General features: G+C 49.2%; 1 protein-coding gene across 6 annotated transcripts in view; it reads left to right on the forward strand.

Annotated features, from left to right (window-relative positions):
- The window catches only part of TOM1L2 (target of myb1 like 2 membrane trafficking protein), a 160,872-nt gene that overhangs the window by 74,300 nt on the left and 73,713 nt on the right, over positions 1-12,859 (forward strand). For all 6 annotated transcript variants that reach the window (XR_006680370.1, XR_006680371.1, XM_045293443.1 and 3 more), the window contains exon 2: positions 4,734-4,818. Coding sequence is in view for 4 of the 6 variants with exons in the window: in XM_045293443.1 (XP_045149378.1) it covers positions 4,734-4,818 (85 nt within the window). In the remaining 2 variants the exon portion in view is untranslated. The remainder of the gene's footprint in view (positions 1-4,733; positions 4,819-12,859) is intronic.

A 12,859-nucleotide genomic window follows, 5' to 3' on the forward strand; every position in this document is an offset into this window, starting at 1 on the left:
TCAATTTGTAACAATGAAAATATATCCTGTATATCAGATATTTACATTATGATTCATAGCAGTAGCAAAAGTACAGTTATGAAGTAGCAACGAAATAATTTTATGGTCGGGGGTCACCACAACGTGAGGAACTGTATGAAAGGGTCGCGGCACTAGGAAGGTGAAGAACCACTGTTGTACAGTCTTCATTATTCGTTGTCCAACTTTCACACTCCTGTGAGACAAGTGAAAATATCATGGCTTGGGTCAAGTGCACCGAAGTGACATCTTTGGTCTTGAAGATTTTAAAGTGGTCTTGTCTTGATTGCTGCTTCCATGAGCATTGATTATGAACCCAATCAAACAGATCCTTGACAACTTCAGTTTTACCCATGTATCATAATGTTGTCTTTTGGTCCAGTTGTAAGAATTTTCATTGTCTTTACATTGAATATTAATCCATACTGATTTTCCTCAGCAAGTGCTTCAAGCCCTCCTCACTTTGCACGAGCAAAGTTGTACCATCTGCACATTGAAAGTTATTAATAAGCCTTTCTCTCATGTTGATATTTATATAAGCCAGTTTCTTGGATCATTTGCAGAGCATGCAGATTGAATAAGTATGGTGTAAGGATAAGGATGCAGTCCTGATGCCTGCCATGCAGTGTTCCCTTGTTCTGGCCATTTAACTGCCACTAAGTCTATGTACAGGTTGCACATGGGCACAATGAAATGTTCTGGAGTTTCCATTATCCACAATGCTATCCATAGTTTTATGATCCACACAACTGAATGCCTCTGCATAGTAAACAACTTTTCAGTAGTAAGCAGTACACAAGTAAACAGGTGTCTGGTATTCTTTTCTTTCAGTCAACATCCATCAGATGTCAGCAACGATATCCCTTATGCTATATCTTATTTTGAGTCCATCTTAAATTTCTGGGCTTTCCTATTAATGTTAATACCACAGCCATTTTTTATTATATTCATATTTATTATATTTACTTGCATGTGATATTAATGATCTTGTTCAGTACTTTCTGCATGCTGTTGAATCACTTGTCTTTCTAATGGGCACAAATATGGATGTCTTTCAGCCAGTTGGCCAAATTTCTTGGCATAGACTAGTGAGAGCTTCCAGTGCTGCATCAGTTTATTGAAACATTTCAGTTGGTATTCTGTCAAATCTGGGGCCTTGTTTTCCACTAATGCCTCTTGTGCAGCGTGGACTTCTTCCTTCAGTGCCATTGTTGTTGTTTTAAACATTTTTATTGTCACATAATCCACATATCATACAATTCAATAGTTCAATCATATCAAGAAGAATTGTACAGTCATCACCACAATCAATTTTAGAACACCCCCCACACACACACACACACACTCACGGTTAAATCACCTTTAAAATGAATTGTGTAATCACAATCTGTTCTACTGCTCCCTTCCCCCTTCCCCTTCATTCCCCAAATCCCCTCACCCTATCTCCCACTCCCGCCCCTGCATCCCCTATAGACCCCCGCAACAGTTATCTCTGTGCATCCACTCCTTCTGTGTGTCACAAACTGGGAATCCCAAAAGAAACAATGAAACACAAAATCTAAATAAAATGGTAATGATAAAATGATAATATAAAGATAAAAATACAAATAATGAGTAAGAAAGACAAGACCACCCTCAATATTGAAAAAGCCAGGGAAGATATTTTTGTCATGGGACATGCAAGAGATACCTGCACCTAGAACAAATTCAGGTAGGGTCAATAGGGAGGGCAGCTGACCAAGTATCGAGTTCAATCCAGCATAATCAAGATTACAGAGATCTCTGTCTGATAGTAAGGCTGTTTGAGACCCTTGCCTGTGGCTAGTTGGGGTCTGCCAGCGGCTTAATCTCACTCATTACTCTGCTCACAGTGGGAGCCCCTCCTAGCCTTCTACCAATTGGGTGTTCATAATGTTAGCTCTGATACTTTTTCCTTCGTCATATTTGAATTTTGTGATTGTCATCTTTGGATCACACAAGCTGGTGTGCTTCTTCCATGTGGACTTAGTTGACTCCCTGCTTAGATGGCTGCTTGTTTGAAGACAAGCCTTTAAGACCCCAGACACGATTCCGATTGATAGCTGGGCACCATCTGCTCTCTTCACCACCCTTTGCTGTAGCGCCTTATCTTCAGTGATCATTTCATGGAGGTGAGTATGGAGCAGGGCCATGATATCAGAACTAACTGTTCTTGGATTGGGGCTAGAGTTAAGTGGGGGCCCAGATCCATTTGCGTGTCCCTGGAATATGCATGTCTCAGGTTTCCTTTGGTGGTCGTGTCATGACAAAATCAAAACCCCGTAATACCAACTACCCCAACAACAGCAATAAACCAACTAGCAGACAACAAAAAAAGCAAGCAAAAGCAAACAAACTAAAGGCAGGAAAACAAAAACCCATAGAAACAGAAAAGTAAAAAGTTGTTAATCATCCCCCTGGGGTATAAGGTGATCGCACTCATAACATCCCTCCAGACGCTGTTGGTATGAGTATATGCTTCCACCTTGAGCTGCAACCTATGAGTTGCCTACACAGTTCAATCTCCCATAATTGAGCTCTGTGTAAGTATGGGGATTGGTCCCAGGGGGGACCTTCCTGGATCAATGCTTCCAAGTGCACATTCTTGACCAATAGATCGAAACCTGTCATGTCACTGCAAGGTGGGCATCAAGGTACTATATGTATGGTAATTCTGGGTCCCTTTCCATTGGACACCCACCAAGCCGGGGGTTCCCCCCAGGGTCCAGTGACCACCACAGTCCTGGATTAGCCACTCTCTGCTTCCTCTCCCATTCAAGTACCCCAGTCCTCTCTCTAAGGGTGCAGGCAGCTTTGAGGCAGGGCTCAGTTCATTCAGCTGGGTCTCTGTGTTAAGTCCTTCTGGTGTAGCCCCTGTGCTTTACCATGCTGCCTGCAAGGTCATCTTCCGGGATCTTCATGGTGCTTAGTCCATGACATGGTTTGGTTAGGTAGAAATGTATTCGTAGTGTCTACCCAGGAGCATAAAGTCCGGCCCATTGCCCCTCTAGGTTCCCTACAATCATTGTTTAGCATCCCTTCTTGATGTGAGGTTGCTTCTCTCCAACCACCTACCATTCTCACCAATGGAACTATCAGCATCTCCTCCAAAATGCACATGGTCCCCTCTCCTGGTCTTGGCTTATTTCTGGCAAGATTCTTCGTCCAGTCCTGTGGGGAGCCCTTGATTTGCCCAGTCTTGTCTCCTGGCTGTGTAGCTTCAAGTGTATTGTCATCTCCCATTTCCCCCCTCTTGAAAGAGGGACCCTAGGCAATGTGAGGTCTCCCCTTCAAGCTGGCTCTTATGAAAGGCTCAAAAGGGAGGTGATGTGTGGTTCATGGGTGGTAGGTAAGCTTCTCAATTTTTGTTCAAGCACTGGTTCCTACAATTTGTTTCATTGATGGCTCTCCTTATAGTGGTGAACGCATACAGTACTTGTCCTTTTGTAATTGGCTTACCTCGCTCAGCATACTGGTTTCCAGGTCCTTCCATGTCATGCAGTGTTTCATATTTCATCCCTTTTTTTTAGGGATGCATAATAGTCCATTGTGTGTCTGTACCATAGTTTCTTTATCTGTTCTTCCACTGTTAGGCATTTGGGCAGCTTCCAGCTTCTTGCTATTGTGAACGTGCTGCTATGAACATGGGTGAGCACACCTCCGCTCATGTTTTATCTCATTTCTTTAGGGTGTAGTACCATCGGTTCTTGATCACATTTTTAAAGTGGTTGGCTGTCAACCACTTTTGGTATAGTGACTCTGTATATTACTTCAACTTTTTGCTTTATTTAATACTTCCCCCATAGAATCCTTCAGTATTCTTGAGGCTTGGCTTTTTCCTTCACTTCTTTAAGTGGGGGGTTTAAGTTGAAGGACATACACATCCAAGCAATTGCTGTTGTAAGCATCGGAGCTCATTGTTGGAGTAAATAAAGTGTAAGTAGCAGCCAGCACGGCATTGGGTGGTGTAGCTCATTCCGTTCTCCCCCATTTCCCTTGCCCCTTGTTCAGATCATGTTTTGTGACGACTTGAAGCTGACTTCTGATATTGACAGTGTTTGCCTGTAGAGCGGCTACTGTGGACCAGGCTCTGCTCACGTGCTATATATGTCTGTGAACTCATTCAGTCTTCAGAACAGCTCTGTAATTGTGCTGTGATTGCCACTAGTTTTTGAATGAGGAAACCGAGGCAATCATGTAACTTACCCAAGGTCACCACCAGATGCTGGAGCCAGCATTTAATCCAGGTAGTTCAGAGCCCCATAGGCCTGACCACAAAGCCAGTGGTTCAAACCCACCAGCCACTCTGCAGGAAAAAGATGAGGCTGCCTGCTCTCGTAAAGATGTACAGTCTCAGGGGCTCTGTATAGGGTCACTCTGAATTGGTAGCAGGTTTGGCTATTTGGCCTCCAGAGTCTGTGGTCTCTTCAGGTCTGGAGAGATTTCTGATGACGTGGCGCTGCCATCGGCTTTTATCCCGGAGTTTGGAGTTTGGTAAATGAATGGCAGTGCTGTGACACTGGTCCTCAGGCATAGCGCTCTCTCTGAGTGTCCTCTCATGAAAGCATCACCCCAAGAAGGTCCTATTGGCCCATCATCTGCTCACATAACAATGTGATGGTTCTGGCTTTTACCTGCTCCCCCAGGGCCCCTTGTTCCAGGGGGATTGTAAACTGGTTTTCACTCTGATTTCACAGAAAAGGCAACAGATGGCTCCCTGCAGAGTGAGGACTGGACGTTGAACATGGAGATCTGCGACATCATCAACGAGACGGAGGAAGGGTAGGTGTTGCTCCCCACCCCCACCCCCCATCCCCTTCCGCTGAGCTTCTGGCGGCTCGTCGTCGGTGTGGATCCAAGCCTGTGGGGCTTGAGGGTGTTGAGTGTTTTGTGGTGGTGGTGTTTTTAATGTGTTCACTAAGCTGGTGCCCTTAGCTCTCTCCCTCTCCGTCCCACTCGCCTCCACCCTTTCCCCAGTGGTGCTTGGTTAGAGCAATGATGACCTACCTCTTAAATAGACCTGCTTTTAGTCACACGTAGAAATGAAGTTGCTTGGTTACTCAGTCCCCAGTGGTCATTAATCTGAGCAGCCAAATCCTTATTTCCTACTCCCTCGCCTCAGCCTCCTCTTCACTCACGTGGCTCACTGGACCACAGCCCCGGGAGTCAGGAGAGATCCCTACTCCGTTCACAGAAGGAGCTCGGGTGTGGGAAGGCAGCAAGGGGAAGGGACCCCCAGCTGCCCCTTTGCATTCCAGCTCGGCTGCATCTGTTCTTGTTTTGCTTGTGTTTATCTTATTTTACCATCGCCCCTCTTGTACATGATCGATATACTCTGTCCTGCTTCCAAACTGCTCTGCCTTTAGCCCTCAGTCCACACCTTGCAAACTCTACTTACTGTGGCCACGTGCTCTGAAGCCATCTCCCAGGTGGTGGGGAGAACAGCTCTGTGCTTGAGCACTGCCTCTTGTTGCTGCCCCTCACTCGCCTTGCCTTGTACATAGTGGTGTACGAGAGACTCCCCGTGTGCACGTCTGGTGTAGGTGCAGGGGAGACGGGTGAGCAAGACCTACAAATCTCCTCAGGCCCCTGCCTTCATGGAGCTAGCCTAGAGCAGCAGAATGCTCAGGAAACCTCACCCGGGTGACATTAAACACAGACTCGAAGGAGATGGAGGGCCTTAGCACTAGGATCCTGTGAGGGAAGAACTCTCAGGCAGAGGGAGCGGGAAGCACAGAAGGCCTGGGACAGAGGGTGTCTGATGCGTGTGAGAAACAGTGAGAAGGCTCTGGGGGCTGGAGTAGAGCCAGTGAGCAAAAGGGCGCTGGTAGCCAAGGTTACAGGCTGCCTGGAGACCCGGGTGATGGTGTGCTCTGAGGACATGGGAAAGACTATGGCTTTTCCTTTGGGTGGACGGGCATCCATCTAAGGGCTGGAGCAGAAAGATGGCATGGGCTGACTCTCATTTTAAGAAGATCACTCTGGCTGCTCTGTTCAGAATTGGGGGGACAGACGCTGGGAAACCAGCTAGGAGGTTCTTACAGCAACCCAGGTGTGAGGTGATGGTGCCTGAAGCTGGTAGAGGAGCCAGTGAGGAACGCTTAGGTTCTAAATCTGTTCACAAGGTAGAGGCAATGAGGTGTGTGTTGTGGGGGTTGAGGGAAGAGAAGAGCTGAGGATAATGCCAGGGTTTAGGGCCCGGACACCAACAGCCAATGCCTGAGGTGGGCAAGCCACGGGAGAGGCAACTGGGCTGGGGAAATCGGCAGTTCCGTTAAAACATGTGAAATATACATGCGACCTGTTAAGCCTGCAGGTAGAGCGGCTGGCAGGATGTTTGAAAGTGTGAGTCTACACTTTGGGGGAATGTATGAGTGCCCTGTGCTGGAGATAGAAGTTTTGGAGTCTTTAGGAAAATGACGTATTTCAATCTTTATATGTGGATAATCAGGCCAACACCTGGCACACAGATGTGGTTCACCCACCGTCCTAAAGGTTGGGGATGCTATTGTTTTATAAAGGAAGGTCTGATCACGTCCCTTGAGATCCCTCGGGGCTCCTTCCTTCCTTCCTTCCTCATGTCTACCTCAGATGCCACTCATTGTTGGGGTCACCCAGGCAGTGCTGACTGAATACTACCAGTGTATCAGTTCCCAGCCTTGGGGTTCTGTCTGAGGAGGGGGACCAGACAGGTCTGTGTTCACCAAGGTCAAGGTGTGTGCCCAGTGCTGAGGACTCCAGTGAGAAGGAGGTGGGGGTGCCTCTGGGTGGGCTGGCTTCAGTCTGGGACTTCAGGATAGAAGGAGGAGGATAGCATGGAAGGAGATGAGAACAGGAGGGCCAGGAGCCCCGGCGTTCCTCATTCCAAAGGGTCCTTGCTCTACTGGAGTCAGGACCTTCTATTTAAAATCCTTCCATCACATAAGGCCTTGGTGACATCTTGCTCCTAAAATGGCCTAGCTCCTGTCTCCTGTCCCTGCAGGTTTGAGTGAGAATACCTTAGTGGCTCCTGGGGTATTTTCTGTCTACACCTCGACTGCAGGGGTGTGTTAGGCAGGGTTCTCTAGAGAAACAAAGCCAGCAAACTTGTGATGATAAATAGGGATACGTTTATATAGCAAAAAGGAACATAACAGCAAATTAGTCCACACAGCAGTCCAGAGCTCCGTCTCTGTCACGCAATACAGAGAAGTCACGTTCATGGGGCACTTAATATACCGAAGGTCCTTCCAACTCACGCCACCGCTAGTCCAAGGCCGAGGATGCAGACAGTAGGAAGATGAAGTGGGGAGGCGGAGCAGAGGCCAGTAGCGCAGTGTCATGAAGCAGGTCACGGTGGAGCGATGAGAGGTGGTGGTGGGAGGTATCTGGAGTGGTGGCAGGATGAGCGGGGTCAGCCCGCAGGCAGCAGACACTGCAAGGTGGGTGGGGGCACCATGGCGTGGAGCAGCACAGCACAGTGACATGGTCCACCAGACTCAACCAGGTGGAGCAGAGCACTGCACAGCCCACAGCTAGTGTAGCACACGTGTTGAGGCAAGGCAGCTAGATCGGGCTGGTCCTACCACCAAGGAGGCAGAGAGAGAGGCCTGCATACAGAGAGCTGTGTATTTCAGTCCTAACTGCAAAGGAGGGCATCAAGCTTTGACCTAATTGACAGGCTAAACTCCACCCCTATCTTCTTACAGGTGCCATGTTGGCACCCAAACACCTAACTATCACAAGCGAGAAAGTGACTGTTCGCATTTCCTAAAATGGGAGAAAAAGCCTCACCAGTTCAACTCATTATCCGGGGACCTTACTCCCTCTCACCTGCATAAAGGCTTGCTCCCTAACCCCAGTTCCCATCATTCACTGGGCCTCATTGGATTCTCATTGCCCCGGTACTCTCTTTTATTTGATTCATCTGTTTATTTTTACCCTCTCTCAGACAAGTGCCCCACATTATGTGTTCCTAACAGACGTTTGTGTGGCACTTGGCAGGGTGTGTGGTCTCACTCCTCTGCCCCCACTGGACTGTGAGCGCCCCAAGGCAGGGGTTCTACCCACTTTACTTACCATTTGATCCCAGCGCCTACCACAGCACACACCTGGTTGATCCGCATTTGTTAACTCGTGAGTGGGGTCCCTAAGGAGTGCAGTCTGGTGAGGAATGCAGGCCTGTAAGCATAGTTCTGACGCATGGGACAACTGCTCTGAGAGCGAGAAGCTATTTATAGTTCCAGAGACTCGGGTGCTGCCTGTGGCAAAGGCTTCTTGGAGGATGTCGCATCCTAGTGAAGTCTTGCAGGATGCAAGGGCATCTCCGGGTGAAGTGAGAGTGGGCTTGGCAGGCTGAAGGCCAATGCATGTGACTCATCAGTGGGTGGGCTCTGTCTAGGGCTCGCTGTATTCTGCAACCGTAGGTAAGGGACCTAATTTTCTTGTGTCTCAGTTTCTTCGCTTATGAGCCAAAGAAAACCCAACTGCCATGTTGACTCTGACTCATTAGGCCCCGCTGGGACAAATTAGAACTGCCCTGTAAGGCTGCCAAGACTGTAAATCTTCGCGGAAGCAGACTTCCACGTCTGTCTCCTGCAGAGCAACTGGTGGACTTGAACCATCCACCTTTCAGTTAGCAGGTCCCAGAGGAGTAAGCAGGTAACGCGGAGCACAGGAAGAGCTGAAGCAGGGGGAGAGTGATTGATGGGATGATCCCGGGGGATGTGGGAGCCCAGCAGTGGGGTGGCCATGTCCTCCTGGGGAGGAGGACGGAGCATGCCCCCCACCAGCAACAGCTCCGAAGCTGAAGGGAAGAGGTGCAAAGGCCGAGGTGCAGAGTTGTGAGTCTGGGGTGGGAGGGACTGTGAGGAAGGTGACCAGAGCCCGGGGGTGAGTGAGGGACCTGACCTCCTGGGAGCTATGTGGCATTCCCACTGGTACACCTGTCATTTCCTCTCGGTCCTTTCTTCCATTCCCCTCCATCTTGGCTCACCACTCTCAACTCCCCCTTTTCCCTGGCTCCCAGCTCGGCCGCTGTCTCATCTGCCACGGCTTCTGGAAACGTGGCAATTCCTCTGACATGACTTTGATCCGCCTCTTTGAAGCGTCTCCCCCAGGGAGAGAGATAAATACTTGCATTTGTGCTTACCCAGTCACACTCCAGCAAGACTTCCCGGGGATGAATTTTCATTTTGTTTCTCCCCTGTGCCTGCTGACTCCATCGCCCCACACCGGGAGAGCCCCTCGCATGCTGATGCTCTGCAGGCCACAGTGATCTCAGCCATGGAGACCCGTGCCCAGTGTCTGCTGGGGGCGGGGACTGGAGCTGCGGGGGCAGGCTCACCAGGGTTTGGCAGTGCCTTTGAAAGGGAGGTAATCGATATCTGCTCCCAGCAAGTCACCACTGACCTTCAGCCGCCCCAGCCCACAGCAGTCTCCACACTGGAGCCTGTCAGACCCCTGTTTGTAGCCGTCACCTCCTTGTTTGGAAACTGCAGCTGCACTGCAGACATACTTGGCAGGGGCCGTTCCCTTTGACTCAGGTGCCAGAAATTCCTTCAGGGCAGCCATGTTTCAAGTGGAAATAGGAAATAGATGAATAGGGGATTCATTTTTAATTTCTTCCAGAAGCCTTGCTTTGCTCCTGCTCATTTCTGTCTAGGTTGGGCTGATAGGGGGTGTCTTCCTATCCCACCCACCCACCTAATCCCACCCCCACCTCTGCAACCCATCTGGATTGGCATGCAGTTGGTGGAAGGCTGGAGCCTATTTGTGGAGAATAAAGGACTGGCCTGTGGCTGGACTTTGGGATCCCAGAGTGCAGGATTAGGGCTCAGAGACTTGATGTTTTTGAGGTAGCTCCTAGCCCCACAGTTTTGTTGAATCCTGGGTTGCTTTCGGTGAGATCCCACAGTAGGCCCATCCATACGAGTACAGTAAGTGTGCTCGGGGAACTGGTCAGCCTGGATGGGGAGCTTGTAGCAGTAACAGACATGGAAGGAAGAATGCATCCTGAGTTCCAGACCATCGATTTATGAATGCATTTTTGAACACAGCCCATTTATAAGTTGGAAGCTACTGATGATTCTGCAAGATTTCCTGTGGGATCCCCATCAGATCCGTTACCTCAGACACATCATTCCCTAGCTTCTAAATAGGCTCACGGAAGTTAGTCCACTTAAGGAGAAATAGAATATATTCAGACCTAAGCAGGGCCCTAATCTTTCCCCCTCTGCGTCTCTTCTCTGGTTTCTCGGAGAGGGGTGGGGTTGGGGGGATCTCTCAGTGTGTTACCTCCCCGTGGGCTGGTTTTTGGTGAAGTAAATGGCAGTGGAGGAGGTGGACATAGCTGACCTCCTCTGCTTCCCCATTGCCAAGAGGCAGAGTCAGACATGCTTCCACCCCCATCCTTCTGTACCTGTTCTGGCACAAAGCCTTCCTCCTCCACCACTCTACAAATATGCTGCGTTCAATACAGCAGCCACACACACCTCACAGACAATGCTCGCAATGAAGGGGGTAATGAGGGAAGTTATTAGATTGCCATAAATCAGGATCAGCAAATGGTAAATATATAGTCATTGGTCTCCTCGGCCAGTAGCCAAGTCTCTCCAGTTCTTAGCCTCCCAGCCACGCAGTCCCTGGGCCTTTGTCCCCACGGGTCAGGAAGCCAGCCCTCCTGTCAAAGTGTCCCATAGTTCCATAGTTTCAGATCAGATAAGGAAAAGACGCCCCATGGTCTCAGTGCTGCTCCTCTAAGTCTCCATGCCACGGTGTGTGACCATCTGGTCTCAGTGGCCTCTGCTGCCTCAGGCAGAGACCTTGAACGTGCTCTTCCAACATCCTCCAGGCTTTACTTTTCTCTGCTTCAAAGATGGCTCATCCTTGCAGCCAGGGGGCCAGTAACAAAAGCTGACCAATCCCCTCCATTCATGTTGTACACACTAGTTTGCATAGTCCCACTCAATCATCTGGTGGGAGTTACAGAGACTTGGGTAGAAGAGCCGTCCTATTAAGAAGTGTCATTCACCACACTTGGTTTGAATAAATGACACTTGTATGTGACAGCAAGGTGATCCAGGGACAAACCTGCTTCCTCAGCCTCTCGTCAGGGGCAGCCAGTGTGACCAGTTTCTGAGATCACTTTCACCTTGCTTTTTCACTCTGTCACTCAGAAAGGATCACACTGGATGTACTGGGCTGTGCAGTCCTTTAGTCGTTGATCTTTGAGTTTGTCCCGTATTCTGTGCATATGGGATGTCACTCTTCTTCTGTACAGCTGCATAGCATTCTATTACGTGGATGTACCATAGTCTACTACAACCCGTTTGCTGTTGACAGACAGCTAGTCTGTTTCCAGTCTGTTGTGTTGACAAATAGTGCCTCTATCTATGTTCGTTAATGCAAAGAGGAGGGAATCTTCAGGTGTAATACAGCATAAAATATTGTCTAGGTTCTTTGAGGAATGATAGTCGCCTTCCTACGACTTCATTATTTCTGGCATCAGTTGCAATCCCCTACTACATTTTCTACTGTAGGCTCTCTGCCAAAAACTGATAGCCATCAACTCAATTCCCACTCACAGCCACCCATTGACAGGGTAGAACTGCCCCTGTGGGTTTCCAAGACTGCGACTTTTTACGGGAGTCGGAAGCTTCATCTTTCTCCCATCAAGTGGTTTTGAACTGCTGACCTTGTGGTTAAGAACCCAACGTGTACTCCACGCTGGCACCAAAGCTCCTGGTTGTAATAGGCACACAGAACTCCCAGAGCAGACTTGTAGTTTGATGGTTTATTAGGGAGTAACAGGCTATCAGTAGGGCCAACTTGGAAGTAACGGGCAACAACTTCGGATCAGGGTCGGGAAGCACACAGGCAAGGTCTGGATAGATCTCTGACGTGGAGACATCTCTCCCTTCTGTGCAGGACAGCTTCTGATCAAGACACCTCTCAGTCAGTCCCACTGCGCACTTCCAGTGATCAGTAGATATGGCTTCTCTGCTGGACAGCTGCCTTCTTTCCAAGTGGCTGCCTGCTCAGCTGGGTAGGCCTCTCTGCCATTGGCTCGCTTCTATGTTGAGCTCCTCACCGTCAGCTGCTCGCTGGCTCATAGTCAGCGTAGCCGCCTTTCTCTGCTACTGCTTTCCTGTCAGTAGCTTTCCACTGCTGGGCCCTTATGCCGTCAGGCTTCTTACCTGTTAGACCACTCCGCCGTCAGCCTCTCTGGTCCAGTGCATAGCCACCCACGATAGCAGCTTGTCCGCTCTCTCAGCTGTTCTCTGTCCCCAGGCCTCTCCACCATCAAGCTTTTGACTGCTAACCCGTAGCCAGGGCAGCAGCGTACCCCTGTTCTGCTCCCAGGTGGCTCTGCCTCTATCCCAGTAACATCCTCAGTTGCTCTTTTGTTGCTGTTGAAGCCAGAACTGGCCAGGGCCTCCCTGTCCCAAAGGCCGCACTGCCCTCCCGGCTCCTATCAACCCGAAGGCCTTGAAAACCTCTGATCTTCAGCCCTTAGTGTATCCCAGTTCTCATCAATTACAGTGAGCCTCCCTCACCTGACCAGAGTTCAATTAGCCAGGAGATAGAAATCTACTTAAGTGCTGTACAAAAAGTACCATTTTCTGCCAGCAGAAACCAGGCTTCTCCAGAAGACAGAAGTAACAATCTTTTGGAATAGAAAGCAACCCGGCTGGTCCCCCAAGTTGCTTTTCCAGAGAACTAGGGCAAAAGTAACAACTCCTCAGGGCTTAGGGGGAAAATCTCCTTTTTAAAATCATTTTATTGGGGGCTCATACAACTCTTATCACAATGCATACATACATCAATTGTGTAAAGCACATTT

The sequence above is a fragment of the Echinops telfairi genome, unplaced genomic scaffold (genome assembly GCF_000313985.2).
Source record: "Echinops telfairi isolate 266 unplaced genomic scaffold, ASM31398v2 ScPeMD7_2010;HRSCAF=2546, whole genome shotgun sequence".
In the NCBI taxonomy this organism is placed as follows: domain Eukaryota; kingdom Metazoa; phylum Chordata; class Mammalia; order Afrosoricida; family Tenrecidae; genus Echinops; species Echinops telfairi.